This window comes from Prenolepis imparis, unplaced genomic scaffold (genome assembly GCF_030444845.1).
Source record: "Prenolepis imparis isolate NDT839.2.m4 unplaced genomic scaffold, iyPreImpa1.0 SCAF_13, whole genome shotgun sequence".
Taxonomy (NCBI): domain Eukaryota; kingdom Metazoa; phylum Arthropoda; class Insecta; order Hymenoptera; family Formicidae; genus Prenolepis; species Prenolepis imparis.
The window spans coordinates 8,880,475-8,896,908 of record NW_028141171.1 but is presented as its reverse complement, the minus strand read 5'-3'; the positions used below and the strand labels follow the sequence as shown (position 1 = coordinate 8,896,908).

The 16,434-nt window shown below is 34.3% G+C and overlaps 4 protein-coding genes across 8 annotated transcripts in view; 2 read left to right on the top strand and 2 right to left on the bottom strand.

Annotated features, from left to right (window-relative positions):
• Nucleotides 1-16,434, bottom strand: part of LOC145944576 (uncharacterized) — a 67,723-nt gene that overhangs the window by 21,626 nt on the left and 29,663 nt on the right. The window contains exons 3-6 of the mRNA XM_083052980.1: nucleotides 11,015-11,218; nucleotides 10,835-10,913; nucleotides 10,493-10,723; nucleotides 10,363-10,404 (exon numbers count right to left, since the gene is read on the bottom strand). Coding sequence (XP_082909106.1) covers nucleotides 10,363-10,404; nucleotides 10,493-10,560 — 110 coding nt within the window. The 5' untranslated portion in view covers nucleotides 10,561-10,723; nucleotides 10,835-10,913; nucleotides 11,015-11,218. The remainder of the gene's footprint in view (nucleotides 1-10,362; nucleotides 10,405-10,492; nucleotides 10,724-10,834; nucleotides 10,914-11,014; nucleotides 11,219-16,434) is intronic.
• On the top strand, nucleotides 34-5,043 carry LOC145944574 (2-acylglycerol O-acyltransferase 2-A). Of its 2 annotated transcripts, none has more exons than XM_083052976.1 (6): nucleotides 34-284; nucleotides 2,130-2,460; nucleotides 2,714-2,988; nucleotides 3,475-3,661; nucleotides 3,830-4,029; nucleotides 4,160-5,043. In XM_083052976.1, the coding sequence occupies exons 1-6, from the start codon at nucleotides 266-268 to the stop codon at nucleotides 4,318-4,320; spliced, it is 1,173 nt and encodes a 390-aa protein (XP_082909102.1). In that variant the 5' UTR covers nucleotides 34-265; the 3' UTR covers nucleotides 4,321-5,043. The 2 variants fall into 2 exon arrangements, with proteins under 2 accessions (XP_082909102.1, XP_082909104.1); XM_083052978.1 differs by lacking the exon at nucleotides 34-284 and adding an exon at nucleotides 1,475-1,571.
• Nucleotides 4,892-8,088, bottom strand: Cn (Kynurenine 3-monooxygenase cn). Its single transcript, XM_083052975.1, has 11 exons — nucleotides 8,021-8,088; nucleotides 7,847-7,916; nucleotides 7,335-7,525; nucleotides 7,204-7,252; nucleotides 6,414-6,501; nucleotides 6,174-6,345; nucleotides 5,818-6,069; nucleotides 5,641-5,730; nucleotides 5,344-5,484; nucleotides 5,092-5,253; nucleotides 4,892-5,015 (listed from the first exon to the last, which is right to left on the bottom strand). The coding sequence occupies exons 1-11, from the start codon at nucleotides 8,069-8,071 to the stop codon at nucleotides 4,935-4,937; spliced, it is 1,347 nt and encodes a 448-aa protein (XP_082909101.1). The 5' UTR covers nucleotides 8,072-8,088; the 3' UTR covers nucleotides 4,892-4,934.
• Hlk (hulk) overlaps nucleotides 12,168-16,434 on the top strand; it is a 31,362-nt gene continuing 27,095 nt past the window's right edge. For 2 of the 4 annotated variants that reach the window (XM_083053584.1, XM_083053583.1), the window contains exon 1: nucleotides 12,169-12,545. In XM_083053584.1, the coding sequence (XP_082909710.1) occupies nucleotides 12,218-12,545 (328 nt within the window). In that variant the 5' untranslated portion in view covers nucleotides 12,169-12,217. Of the gene's footprint in view, nucleotides 12,546-16,434 lie in introns of all 4 variants that reach the window. The other 2 variants (XM_083053585.1, XM_083053586.1) reach the window with 2 other exon arrangements.

Below are 16,434 nucleotides of genomic sequence, written 5' to 3'. Positions count from 1 at the left end.
GTGTTATCCTCTTTCTATTCCTACAGGCAACATCCAACAGTAAGGCCCATGGCGCCGTGCCGAATGCGTTCTGTGGTAGACGTCGAAGAGATAAATACATTTTTGTTACATTACGTTACACAAATATAAACCATTCGTTCTGTATCGTGGGATGCATCGTGCATTTTTGTCTGCAAGAAGCAGTCATCTACCTGGTTGTTCCTCTACCTCGTGTGCACCAAAGGAGAACGTGATTGTCTGAGAAAAATCGTATACATCTGTGACGATGGCCACGATATCTACAGGTAGTAAATGGATTTCGGAGAAGTATATTTCGAACAAATTCATTAGTGCGTTTTTACTGTTCGAGCAGTTTGTAAATACAAACATTCGAGTTTCGAACTTATCAAGTTTGGAATAAGTAATTTAAAAAAAATTTGGAATAAATGATTTTAAGCAGGTTTAATTGATTAAATTTGTCCCAAGACTCGACTGTTCGAGTAGTTCAAATGTCGAAGGAAATTTGAGTACGAAAATAGTGTCCTATTTCAGACAAGAATAATTAGTTTTTACTTTTTGCCTTTTCGAGATTGCCTGTTTTTGCTTTAATTTTTTAAAAATTTTTTACTAAATTTACTTTGCTATTATAATTATAAGTTTTATTGAAAGTTTTTAAGTTCTTTTTTTTTTTTGTTATTCATAGCAATTAATCGGATTTTCATTCATAATTGTTTTTAAATAAACAGAGACTTTTACATGAATTTGACATGATTGAAAGTCAGTAATTAAACTAGCCATACGTTATATTAATTTAAAAAAATTTGATGTCATATCTAAAATAAAAAGGATTTAAAAAACTGTTTTAAATCGCAATAGTTATAGGAACCTCCTCTGTTATTCGTGAGATTCAACGAACGTTTCCATACTTAATAATATGTAGAATATATAAAAAAAAACAAGGTCACATCATACAAATCATGTAAACATCGTATAAATAACATCATTATACACGTTTTTTCATCTCAAAAACTGTAGATATAATGATTCCAATCTAATCAATGATTCCAGTATTTTTTGCATAATGATCTTTGATATAGCTAAACAATAGTCAATGAACGCAATACGCGCTTTGTACATGAGATAGAATAATAATCGCACTGTCTGTCTGACGATCTTTACTCATTATTGGAATAAATATTCGGAATTCTTCCTTCGTGAGCTCGTATCTCAACGTGGTATTTGATAGCATAATAAATATTTTTATATATAATAATTTATTATAATTAATTTTTAAATAAATAATTATAAATTATTATATGTCTACCTACAGCTGAACTTTATCTTTTATATAATACATTCTATATTATATTCTTCTGAAAACAATTTTTTTTATTAAAAATCATAATTCAACGATATAAAGATATACACGCACATGTTTTTTTGGTATCTCTCGAAACTGATATTATATAAGATTGATAAGATTGCTAACTCTCTCGAGATAGTAAACATTAAAAGAGAGTATAACGGTTTATTCGCAGCAGTGGAACTATCATAACATGTACACACGTTTAGCAGCGATTAAGACGCTTAAGGTATTGTAAAGTATTTGTTTATATGTCGCGACTGGCTCTATACTATCTGACATTATTCCAATTCCTTATGAGAAAGCGTAGAAATAGTGTACTTTCGTAATCACTTAAAGTTCGAAATAGAAACGCGTTGCTTATTCAAGACGATCGTACGATTTCCCTCTGAATGTATAAGTAAATTTACATACAATCGCGATCCTTGCATTCAAGTAGGGTCGTCGCATTCCACTCTTCTTCGCTTTCTTCGTCGCGTACGTTACATAAAACGCGAGACGTTATATAAAACGAGCAAACGTGAACGTAATGGATTGTCGCGAAGATAATAATTGAGAAAGGTAAATCGATTTGAGATTATATATGCAAAGAGAGAAGATAGACAAGAAATACAAAGTCCGTCTTTCACGTATCAAAGATAGACTTTGTACGTGCGCGTGTATTTGATAAAAGCGGCCAGTTCGTGTTGTGCCGTTCTCCAGTCAGCCGAAGCGACGCAACCGGTTCTCGTCGAAAGAGAGAGAGAAAAATTGGGGAAAAAAAAAAGAAATACAATTTGCAATCTAGTGCTTCCATCGACCGCTGTGGGCGAGGAGTATCGCGATCTAAAAGGAAAGGAACGGATCCTCTCTGATGATTTGAACTTGGCACGCGAAAATTTGGCGAAAAACATGGAGATTCTCGGTGTGAAATTCGCGCCTTTAAACATACCTCTGGAAAGAAGACTGCAGACTTTGGCGGTCGCGACATGGGTTTTCTTCACCCCTTTCGGTGATTTTTTGGGATTTATCGCCACGGCCTATCTTCTATTCTACACGCAAACGATACGTTACTTCGTCCTACTGTACTTTCTCTGGATGTATTACGATTGGGACACTTGCAATCAAGGTGGCAGAAGGTAAATTGCTCATTTCTTTATCTTGAAACGATTCTGAGGTAGAAAGAGTGCGATAAAAAAAAGTGCTGTATAGATAAATAAAAAAAATTTCTCCTATCGTTCGTTAACTCGAGATTACTCAACGCAGAACGATTATATAAAACCTGTACAACAGGTTGTATAATCTCTATTGTACTTTAACCGCGATAAAAGAAAATTTATCTTGAAATAAAAATCGTTAATGTTTAAACAATAATTGTACCTTACATTTCAGTGAGTGGTGTATAAATATGATGAGAAAGAGCGTATTTTGGCGTTACTTTTGCAATTATTTTCCCTTGAAGTTAGTTAAAACGGTCGATCTGGACCCGACAAAGTCTTATCTTTTTATAACCGTACCTCATGGAATTTTGTCAATCGGAGTGATGGGTTCATTTGGAACGGACGTGCTAGGTTGTAAGAAACTATTTCCCGGGCTAGAAATACGTCCAACTACTCTCGATCAACATTTCAAAGTACCTCTATTCAGAGAATATCCTTATTCCTTAGGTAAGAGAATTTTGTATAGCTTGTATTTATTATTTCTTACCGTTGTTTAATGAATTTTTTTCATCTCACAAACGATAAATCTTGTAACATTCTATTGAATGCTTTTAATGTCAGTACAATATATACTAGTTTTTGCGTCACATCAGAGCTTGAAACGGTAACGTATACTATTTCTTGTCCGTAAAAATAGTTATGCATTTTTAAAGTCGTATTAAAAGAGTCGTGTAGAAGATAAACATAATTTTAGAAGAAAAAATTAACATATGTATCGTAAAAATAATAATTTTGTGTATCGCGAAGAGAGAGAAAAGATTGTGAGAACGTATAGTAAAAATGACGAGTTTTATAAATCTTTAACTGTGTGTGTGTGTGTGTGTGATAAAATAATTTATATTAAACTCTTATTTAGTACCATATTCATTTATAGATTTATACTCATTTATTAACACGATCAATTAAGAGATGATATTTCTCGAACGTGTACAGGTTGCTGCGCTGCTAATGCGAAAAGTCTCGAGTATTTATTATCGGCACCGCCAAAGAGCCCGCATACCGGAAGAGCTACGGTACTTATTGTCGGCGGTGCTTCTGAATCCATGGAATCTACGCCAGGCACTTACCGTACCATTGTGAAAAGGAGGAAGGGCTTCGTGAAACTAGCGTTAAAACATGGGTAATTGGCTATTTTTTATCTTTTCGAATACATTTAAACATATTTACTTATAATGACTTGTAATAGAATAAATTATTTGTCAAGGAAAATAAGAGAGAAGTTTGATGTATGAAAACACGATAACATTGAACGCGATTCAGAATTAATATAATTTTATAACTATTACAGTACGGCGTTAGTTCCTGTTTTCTCCTTTGGTGAAACGGATCTATACGATCAAGTATACGGTCCAGAAGGATCGACTTTAAGACGTATCCAGAATCGCATTCGCAATTTAATAGGATTGGCGCCTGTCATTTTTTCGGGTAGAGGATTCTTCCAGTATTCGTTTGGTCTTATTCCGAAGCGATTACCTCTCACCGTAGTCGGTAAAGTTCTCATTATATTTCGCAATTTAATATACACATATTAACCCATATGTGTATATTCAATTCTCTTATTATTATCATCTTTTTATTGTTAAATTTTTTTAAAAATGTTTTTTTTTGTTTATTTTAGTTGGCAGTCCTCTCGAGTTGCCAAAAATAGAGAAACCCACAACTGAGCAGATCGATGAATATCACAAAAAATTTATGGAAAACTTGATTGAGCTCTTCGAAACTCAAAAACACAATTATATAAAAAATGCGGATAAAGTTACACTCGAAATTAACCTATGATATGCGTTCGATCGGATGATATCATCTAAATTACAAATTTGTTTCGCTTTATTGAGATTTTCTGGGACTAATTGTTATTTTCTTAAAAATTCGAAAGATTTCGAAGAAGGTGTTAGATATATATTTAATATAATTTAATATATATTAATTATTCATTTGATTCAATTTAAATATAAAAATTCTAAAAAAAATCGTGATAAAAGTAAAGCTAAAATTTATTAAGTTAAAACTTAAGAATATACGTAAGACAATTTACTAATTAATCACATGATTCTTGTATTATATACTTATCAAATATTTGTGTCGTTTTCCAATATTTTCGTAAGAGAATTATAATTAAAATATATAAAAATTACTGTTCTTTTGTAAAAATATGCAAAGCTCAATTTTATAAAATAGTGATAAATAAATATAATAGAAGATATTGCAATTATTGCAATATACGTAGGTAAATAATCTAAAATGTCATTGTTGTAAATCGTATAAACGATAGTGTTTATAAGAATATTAAAAAAAAGAATCTTTTATAAAAAACGATTTTTAGGTAGTTAATAGTTATATTTTTGTTATTATTAGATTATAATTTATAAATAGCATTTGACAAGCGATCGCATTCATATGGTACTTTGCGACAGAGAAATAGCTAGAATGGCGACAACGAAAATTCCAGAACACCAAAGACTCGCTCTTAATACCTATAATAAAAGAAATCGTTTTTTAGAACGACTTTTTTATTATACATTATCATTTTCATTATCTTATTCTTCGTACCTTGTCCTGCCATTCTTTATGGACTATGCAGTCGCGAAAACGCATGCGAGTAAAATGCACGCTAGAATAAAGCGGTATCCATGAATTGGGAATAAACGTGTACAAAACCTTGTCCACGAATTTTCGTACAAGGAAAGATTTTCTCGTCACTAAATCTCTCATCTGAAAGACGCGAAAACATGCTCAATTTCTTTCAAATCTACAGACAAACGGATATGCGCATGACAGTAAATATTGTGACGATAAATAAACCTCCAAATAATTATACATCGCGAGGTCGCATATTGCGTGGCCATCGTCGCATCGTAATTCCGAAAACTTGGGCAGAATTTTAGCGAAGTCCGAATTGTAGCATTCCATTAATTCATCGAGCAATAAAATGTCCTCAAACCCCTGACGGAATAAAAAATATTGTGAAAGAATATCCTATTTTCTTTTTTTCCGCAGATGTCTTTTTATCGCATTATATTTTTCTTCTTCAAGCATTGAAATATCGCGATGAAAAGTAATCGATAAAATTGTTTTATCGATTCGATAAAAATCACTTACAGTATTCATTCCTTGAGCGTAAAAAGGAACCATCGCATGAGCTGCATCGCCAACTATTAGAGCAGTTTTCCCAACGTGATAAGGTTTACACTGCAAGATGCACAAACGCGGATGCTACATTCTATTTATCCAAGTCAATGAGTCGAACGACTATGTGTTAATAAAATGGAAATTAACCTTAATCGATATTAACGTTTGCGGTTCTTTCTCGAAAAACTGTTGCACCAAACTTTGCTCGCCAATTAATCGCAAAAGATCCGGGAAATGCTCGGCGTAAAATTTCAACAACGTCACGGGTGTCTTCAGTTTTTCTAACACGTGGAACGGAGCGAACAAATTGCCGGTGAACGTGTGATCTTCGTTCGGCAGCGAGGTCATCATAAAGTCACCACGCGGCCAAATATGAAGATTGTTACCGTTCATCGCAAACTTTTTTTACAGATTAAATAAAAAACATTTATATAAATCCTTATACATCAAACGAATTCGATTTACTTGCAATTATCCTGCTACTCTAATTTGGCGATGCTCACCTCGTTATTTTTTCCAGACGGCACGGAAAGTTCTACGTATCCGTGCTCGATATACGTTTGTGCGCAATTAAAGAGCGGTCTTTTAGCCATAATTTTACGTACTTTCGAGTACGCACCGTCGGCACCAATTATCAAATCAGCTTCCGCATTTTCCATCCCTCCCGTTTTTACACTAAAAACAAGAGATACAGCTAAGTGGGGTAAAAATGTTCGCTTGTCTAGCCACGATTGTTCACTCACTTTAAGAATGTCATTTTTCCCTTTTCTAAATCGGCATCCACGAGCTTTTTATTGAAATTGATTTGCACCTTTGGATATTTCTCCGCGGCTATCGATAAAATATAATCGACAGAATGAGATTCAAATTGCTTACTTGAATTAGTTTTTGTATCGAACTATGGTTACTCGATATCATACTCGCGTGACTTAAGTCTACGTTACGAAAAAGGGGTGTCACAAGTAAGACGATACACGTGAATTTTTGCGGTTTCACGCTCACGACGTCACCGGATATCACACAGAAGTAGAAGCTCTTGTTCGGTTTTATTATAATTAAAGTAATTTGCGAGATAATTGAGATAATTGAGAGATGCGGTATTTAAAAAAAAATAAATGACAAGTAAAAAAATCCATTAAGAGAGAAAAAAACCGATATATTATTCATAAAAAATACTTACAATACATACTTTTTAGTATTTTTTCATTTTTGCAATGAAACTAGTTTCGATTTTTATTTAAGTTCTCCTCAGTAAAGATAGTCAAACAACCGTTGGCTAAAGAGAATTTGCGTAAAGCTCGAAACTAATTTTACTACTTCCGGGGATAAAAGAATACTAAAAGGAATATATTGTATTTAATTTTCAAATTTCGACTATTTTTACAGTACGAAAAATTTTGTATGCAACAATTTTATTCCGCATTTTTAATTTATTTCTTTATGTAAAATTACCGCTATGTCTTTTATACCGTCAAAAATTATTTGATAAATTATTTAAATTTACATCTGCACTACTGTAAAAAATAATCGTACCGTCCAATAGAATTATATTAAGACGTCTCCTGCTAATGGAGTAGATGCACTGCAAAATAAATAATTAGCGTATCAATGCGCGTAAACGTGTAAACGATATACGCGAAGATAGTTCGAAGTAATAAACTCACATTTCCCTTGACACTATCGTACAAAACTTCTTTCAGATTGCCGTTCTCATCATGGAGCATTCTACCACGCATGGAAGTACCGTACTGTTTTATCACAATATCCTCGAGACCGATCGCCCTTAGGGCCTCTCGGCCACGAAATGATAGCGCTAAGTTAATGCTTTGACCAGAGGAATTTTCCATTCGTAAATCTAAAGATTTCAAGATTCGAAATCATCGAATTGTTGTAAATTATAAAAAATCCAGGAAATATTTTAATATTCAACATTTCGTTAAACTGCAACTATATATATGTATATGATCTCTCCAGAATATCGTTCAGCTAACTTTATCAACGTATTTTATTAATTATATTAATAAAAAAAGTGTCACGCGAGCTTGCATAGCGATGCATTTTATTGCTGTTATAATGAATGACGAAAGGATATATTAATTTTAACGATAAATTGTAAGATCAGTAATTGTACGAAAATGCTACGAGATTTTAATAAAATTTTCAGAGCGTTCTTTACCTGTCCGATATTCATAAATGACTACCTGATGACCTCTTTTAGCGAAAAAACACGCGGCTAATGCTCCAACCTGCAACGAAGACAATAGTGTCTCTCCCTTTCACGTCTTTCTCGTAGCAATATCGAATTAAAAAAGTAATAAAAATTGTATTCTTCCGATACAATCTCACGCACCAAACCGCCTCCAATAATGGCGATACGCGACTTCCCTTGCACCTCTGTCATTCTGTTGTATATCGAGACTACTGACTAACTGCATTAGCAAACTGTCCTCACGGCCTTTATATACATCGTCGCACCCTATATCGGCTACTATAGTTATTGTTAATTCGAAAGAAATCGAAACCTTTGATCGAATCATTCATATGTGCATATCAACAATATTATGCACTACATTTAAAGTTTATCTTTTTTGTCGAGATAAATTAAAGAGATGAGAGCTTTAACTATTTATAAATTGATAAACAATTAAGCTCTTTGATAAACTAAATATTAATAAGTTTTATTCTACTATCTTTTATATATGTATATGTTGCATTAAATATTTTTCATATATTACCATAAATTATATATACGCATCAGAGATTTATATTTCTAAACATTTGATCCATTGGATATACGTTGATCGCTGCTTATTCATTTAATATTTTTATATTATATTTTTATATGAAGAGATTCGAAGATATCAAATATAACTTTCATTTCTTTAATGATATTTCCAAATGTAATTATACATATATAATAATAGTCATTATTTTTAACCGTACTAATAAATTTAGAAATTAAATTTTATTTATATAATTTAATTAATTAATGATAAATATCTATAGAATTTTTTAGAAAACTCTTGCTTTGCTAACTATTCGCGTAATAGATTTCGATCAAGCCGTTCGATCCAACTCAAGACGTTTTGATAATAATCGAAAAATCCGAAAATGTGATAATGTCATTTTCATCCAGTTAATCAAATTAACAGCTAATTAAGACGCGTAATGGACTGTTTGCAAATATAAAATCAAAACTCAACATTGCAGGCGCAATATATTCAAGATCGAAATAAATGTATTATTAATGAAGAATTATTATCAGTTTTTTTCGTTGTATGCTTGAATTTTGTTTTGTAATTTGGCAATTTATATACTATTCGTTCTTAATCCAAAAATAATAATTTAAATTATAATAAATTCAAAGCACGATGCGAAATATAATCTAAATTAGAATTAAATACATATTTGTTATATTATGAATATCACAAATATGTATTTAATTTGAATAAAACAATAATTACTACTTTATATCGATTCTCTATATAATCGTGCAAAATATATTCGACAAATCGTCGATGCGATTCGATACATTACGAATCGTTGTGTCAATTATATAAAAAAAAGTGTAAAAAACTATCGCATTCTTTAAAATACTTATCGCAATATCGAGAAACAATATGACGACATGCGTAAAGAAGGGTGGAGTCACGCTGCACAAATGATAGCGTGTTATAAAATTTGTATAACATACGGTATACAAAAAATGAATGTCGAATTTTGTCTATAGATAGCTAACTCTCTTATTACGTTACTTTCCCCACCACGCACACTCACAATCAGGCTCGCATACCATTGATGTTACGCGCCGAAACCTTGTCTCATTCACGCGGCGAGACTCGCGCGGGAAGGTATATAGGAATGCGAGCTGTTTTGTCTGTTATCACATTCTTGAGACACAATCGTCAGAGATACAAAGACGCCAAACATTGTCTAATAATTATTAAAATTATCGACCCGCGCAATTAATTAATTTCCGCAATTGAAATTCATATCGATGGTTATTATGAATTATTTCGCACGATTTATATGTATTTCTCAAGTAAGAAACAAATAGAAGAAATTATAAATTATCGTTTTATTGCAATCTTTATATGGGCGCGATACTTAATTATAATTATTTCTGTTATAATTTATATATTATTCCTCGCCGATCCAAAAATAATTTATCAATTGTCTTCGAATCAAAAGTGCGCGATAACATAATCGAGTTTGAGTAATTCAGGTATTGAAAAATCATGATATAATGATCGTTTAATAAATTAATTCGAACAATCGATTATTAATTTAAAATTCAGGGGATAAAATATTCGACATTGAATTATTTTGTACTATATTAGAACCTAAAATTTCGAAAAAAATTGATTATCGTCCCTAGCAATTATAACTCATTAAAAAATGAAGGGACGCGTTTAAAAATACGGGAAAATAAGAATAAAATAATCCTTCGTTCAATAAGAAAAAATATTAAAAAAGGACGTGTCATGACCTAACATTGTGATATCTAAATCGCGACTCTAAAATTTCGAAAAAATTAATTATTGCCCCTAACAATTATAACTCATTATAAAATGAAGGGGCGCGTTTAAAAATACGGAAAACAAGAATAAAATAGTCCTCCGTTCGATAAGAAAAAATATTGAAAAGAGACGTGTCGTAATCTAAGTATAAGATAAACAATTTCTCACTCACCGATACGTGCAATAGCGGAGTTGTAGTACACAGCACATTGTTCTGAAAACAAAAAATTCAAATTATGTATATGTGTGTGTGTATACGGTGTTGTCAATGCAGTTTAAAAAAATGTTTTTATTTTGCATACCTCATAGTTGCCCTGCTGTCGCCCGATGCCTCCCCGGGCCTCCTCCTCCTCTCTTGGTCGACCGTCATTCGTAGCACTCACGACATTTGCGAAAACACGAATAATTACGATCGCCCGACACTTTATACGGCACTCTCGATACGCAAAACTTCACACGACACACCCGACGCGCGACACTTTACACGGCACTCCCGATACGGCACGTGAATCGCACTGGTATCGCAATGCTACCTGTAACAAATAAAATACATATTTATATGTAGAGAGAGAAATACTTAAACAAAAATATAATAAAAATTATATGTTTCTTAAAAGAAGTTATTATATATTTATTTTACATACCTCTCTCTCATAGTTGCCTCGCTGTCGCCCGATGCCTCCCCGGACCTTCTTCTCCTCCTCTCTTATCAATAACGCTTACCTGTAATAACAAATAAAATACATATATATACAGAGATACTTAAACAAATGTAATAAAAATTATGTGTTTCTTAAAAGAAATTATATATTTATTTTGCATACCTTATAGTTGCCCCGCTGTCGCTCGATGCCTCCCCGGACCTCCTCCTCCTCTCTTGATCGACCGTCATTCGTAGCACTCACGACATTCGCGAAAATTATGAATAATTACGATGGCTCGACACTTTACACGGCACTCCCGACACGCGAAACTTTACACGGCACTCCCGACACGACGCGTGAATCGCACTGGGTATGCAATGCTACCTGTAACAAATAAAATACATACATATATTAGAGCAATCTTATTATTTTTTGCATTATAACATAAAAACAAACATTATCAGATTAAAAATTCCTAACAATTGTCTCTGCATTTTATATCGAAAAAAGCAAGTAGTATGGCATTCTTTAAGATCTCCCTCGATGGAGAAGAATTTCCCAAAAGAGATAAATCCTGGAAGGGTTTTGATAATTAACTCCGCAATACCTTTCGAGATTTTTGCAAACGCTTAAATATTTTGTGCGATGCAACTATTAACAATATACAAATAATTTACAAACGAATGAATGAAAGTAAACGTTACCGAAACCATAATAGCCGAATTTCTTTATTTTAGTAATTTAAATTCTCAAAATTTATAGGAAAATATTTTATAAAAATATATCGTTTGCACGATAATAGAAAGATATGTATGTATGTCCAAGTATTTTCATATCTTAGGCTCTAGATTCAAATATTATTACTTTTGTATGTTTCATTTTATATAAAAAAAAACATCCCCGAAAATAAGACGATTTAAGTATGCTCGGTTTATGGTCCAAGGTTTTTCTATCAATTCTGTCAATTGAAGGATATGTCGATATTTTTTTCGACCGCGATAAGATATATCTTTCTGAGATCAGAAGCTTTTTTCTTTAATAGCCAGTTTCTTCACCTCCCATTAACTGTAATCTCCGGTTAAATTATATCTTTGTCTCTTTTTTAAAAACGTATCTGAAAAGAGACAAAAATATAGTTTAACCGGAGGTCAAAGTTAATCGGGGGTGAAGAAACTGGCCGTAAGACGCTGAACCGAAACTGGGTGGCGAACGAAACGGAAACGCGACGTCATCGTGCCCATCGCCACCGTCCTCGTCGTCGCTGTCGTCGTCTTCTTCTTCCTCTTCATCGTCATCGTCGCCTTTGCCGTTGGCCGTTCTGCCTGCGTGGCCGACGTTGTCCGAAAAATCAAAAATAGCCGATGCGCGGCAGTCAGTGCGGCGATGTCGACGGCGAACGACGGTTCGGCGGTACGGTTCGGCCGATGGTGGTGGTGCTGGCGAAGAAGAAGGCGGAGTATTGCCACCCGCGGCCCTGCGATGCCGACGACGACGGATTATCCGAGGACGATGGTCCTTTTGGCCGTGCTGACGTTGATCTCGCTCCTCCTGGGTCACGTTGACGCCGCCGCAAAGACGAAAGCCGAGGAGTCGGCCTCGTCCCGCGGCTCGGCCGGCAAGCAGAAGGAGGCTGAGCCGGTGATCGAGGAAGTCACTGCCAAGCAACTCGAACGGCTCCTCAACGAGAAGGACTTTGTTGCCGTGTATTGGTGTAAGTGCTGGCTCTTCATGTAACCGAGATCTCTTTCGTAGTCTCCGTATGTCGTGCACAAACCATGGCGTATCCCTTCGCGGTGAATGAGCGGTGACGACAGGTACGATGCAACCCCCGAATTTACGATATACGCGCGAATAAAACCCACATATATATATAAATTTCTAAATAATTTATATATTTTTTAATTCAACATATATATACATATATATATATATATTTGTGTATACATATATATTTAAAACTAGTTATATTCAAACTATTTAAAAAAATATACATATATTAATTATTTTAAAAAAATATTTTTTTAAAAATAATTTAAATACATATATATAATTTTAAATATATATAAAAAGACAGCCCCTAACTTTTACGCGATGCAAAAGTTATACCTATATCGCAATCGGTGAACGCGCTTGAAAACGATCTCGAAAAAAATGAAACATTCTGTTCCTTGTCCCAAAATTGATGATGCATCTCCAAATTCGTTCATCGATATCTATAAAATATAATATCGTTGTTTCTTATATGATCGCGCGACAGTCGCGCGATTTTGCGAAATCGCGCGAGCGTCCACGGTAGCTGTGATTCGCGTCTATATTCGTATCGACATCGAACTCACGTTTCGATTCTTGTGATTTGGCAATCAAGCGGGATGCTGCGCGTCGCGACTCTCGTGTGATCGTTCTTGTTCTCTTATCCACGCATACATATCATATTTCGTTAACATAAAGGGGAAGATAAAAAACGTTCCCTCTCTTCTCTATCTGTTTCTGTACTCGACAAATTAATGTATTGTGCACATATGTTTTTCAATTTAAACTATTGCATAAAAATAACGGGAATTCCTATGACAAGTTAATGATGCTACATCTCTGGTAGCAATCAATACTTGCATATTGATTCAATATTAATTCGAAGTAATAAATATTCAATAAATTAGATAGTTAGGTTCATTATATCACACATATTTAAAAAGAGACATAATAATATAATTATAAAACAAAGTAATATATACACGATCGTGATATTATGATAAATGAAAACATAAAAGAAAGAAAAAGAAAGAGATAGCAGCAAAGCAGCGAAATATTAAATAATATTTCAGTTTAGCAAATTAAATTAATGACATTAAAGTGTAGACTTTATAAATAATCTTTTTTTAAAGCTTTAAAATTAACACAATCAATTAAATGTAACAAATTATTTTAATCTTTTTTTCATTTTCATCATATTCATATATCTTACGAGGGTTTCCTTAAAATCGTCTAATCGATGATGTCTACGTGCAAGCTTTTTTCGTTATTTTTTATCTTTTATGGCATTTTCCTCTGCTAATCGTGAAAACGCATTAACGTTTTCCGGGCTCTTGTTAGTACATTATATAACGCGAGTGGGTGTCGATGAAAGCTACAGTCAGAGTTACGGAACGCTGTTCGTCATTGAGACTGTTCTATATGCAGCGAAGAAAAGCGTAACCTTACATATGAGATGCATCGATGATGTATAAAATGAAAAACCACATAGTGTGTAACTACATTTTCAGATCAAAATATTTCGCTCGAAGAAAGCTTCATAGAAATCGTTTCCAAAAAAATAAAAACTTTCCCGCCCAGGTTTTAATTCGAATATAAAATTTCGAACTCTTACAATTGGCTACTTTCGGAAGAGTATAACATACGTACAAGCATAACTCTCGCTAAAAGTTACGGTTTTGCAGTAATGATACGTTTTATCGGCACACACGCTTCATAAACGATAATTCTACTCCCGCAAATTGCCATCACGTGAGAATTAACAGGTACTAAATTCCCTCCTTTTGCCAAGTGCTACGACCGCTCAGTAGGACAGCCTCTCTCGAGGTAGCGCTTCCCGAGTTTGCAATCTGGTAGTTTAATTACCGCAAACGTAAACGCTTAATTTAATTTAAGCTATATCTCTGGCCAATCATCTGGATGATCAAATCGGGATAAATCGGACAAGTTCGTTTTAAGAAAACGTGTATTAGGATACCGAGATATTGAATTGCTATATGCTGAATATATCGAAGGTCACATCTTATATGGCAACATGCCAAAATGCATCTTTGTGTATGTCTTTCAGAGCTCCCCAAAGATAATTGATGTAATACAATCCCCTTCCTTTTTCAAAACAGTCGAGACGAATGTCTGCAAAAATGTCTCTCTCTCTCTTTACGTTGCACGTGTCTCTCTTTTTCTCTCTCTCTCTCCGCATCTTTTTACGAGAATAATTTGATAGAGTTAACAAGAGAGTTGATAAAAAATTTTATAAATTTAAATGTGTCCAATATGTGTAATTAAAATATTTGAAGGCGTATTTTTATAATTTTAATTGTGTATATCTCCGCGTTTCATTAATATCAAAGGCGAAACTGGTCCATGCTCTTCACTTGTTAGAGAGCAATCCAGGAAATGCATATAGCGAAAAGTGACTCATTAGCGTGACGCATAGCAAGATGCAGAAGCCCACGAGCTGCGATCTTAACGTATTAAAACGTCAATCGCGATTCGTCGGAATTTATTCACAATTTAATTTACGATGCTACCTTTAAATGTCTCGACTTCCGCGCAATTTAATATATTAGTACGTAATTTTTGCAAATTGAGATGATTGATTGAAACGATAGTATACTTGCATATTATATTCGAATTTTATATAATTAAAAATAGTGGCTTTAGTCGAAAATCAGAAAGAATAAAGTATATTATAATGTGTCTGTGCACAATGTGTACCTATATCTTAAGGAATAGGGAATAAAATTAAGTCGCGAGATCAAATTCCTAACAACCTGTTCGTCTGTATCGGTGCCCGAGAGTCGCTCGGGCTCGCATACTCGTCGTAATTTTCTCTTGAATCATCTTTTCGTAATACCGCGTGATATAATCGACCCCGGATTTTCGGCCGCGAACAAACACTAACGTGCCATCGGCGGTAAGCAAGACTAGCTCACCTTTACCGCGTGGACTCAAAATACATTGTCCCGAAATGTAGCGTTCATCACTTCGGCATTCAAACCGCACGCGTAATGCGACATGGTATGTGTGTTTAAAATTGTGAGAAAAAAATTATTTAAATGTGAATTAAAATTACAATAAAACGTGCGCGACATCACGCTATTTATTATAAAAAAAAAAAGAAAGAAACAAATGTGAGATGTTCAAGATTCTCGCGGCCTCTCGATACATCTCTCCTCTCTCTTGATTGAAAAATTCAAACCCGCGAACCAAAAATTCAAGATCGGTCGGCCGAACCAAAGGATGATCGTCGGAAGATTCGTTCGCTTCTTAAACACGCTGTAGCAAGGCTGGCGCTCCGGTGGATGCTGCTTTTAGCACACGTTAGAAGTTATTTTCGCGCTTACCCCTCTCGGCTTATATCGTCTCCGCTGAAAACATAATGCCGTCCCGGTAACCGCGACCACCCTGCCCACCGCGTAGATCTCGTCGTCGCGTAACACGGACCTGTTCTGGCCGGTTTCTGCTTCTTCAAGGGCCGCGAAAGACTCGAAAATGCCATGTATCGAAATCGTATGAGGAGGACACCGTAGGATCCACGGAGGACCCGGACGACGAGCTCGCGAGCAAAACCTATTTCCAGACGCCTCGGTTCCTCCTCTGTACAGCGTCCTACCCATATGTGGGTGAAATTTATTTTTTTCCCCTTTCTCTCTTTAGCCCTGTATATTTACATCAAGCTGCATTCACTCTCTTATTCGTTTCGCAAATTTTTCTATTTCTGAATTATTTATTATTATTTCTTTCATAGATAAGAGAAGCAAAACTTTAAACGCTTTAAATTTATTTTTAAACAAATAAATAAATAAGGGCGCGATTAATGCTCTGCTTGGACGAGATAGTGCGAGAGA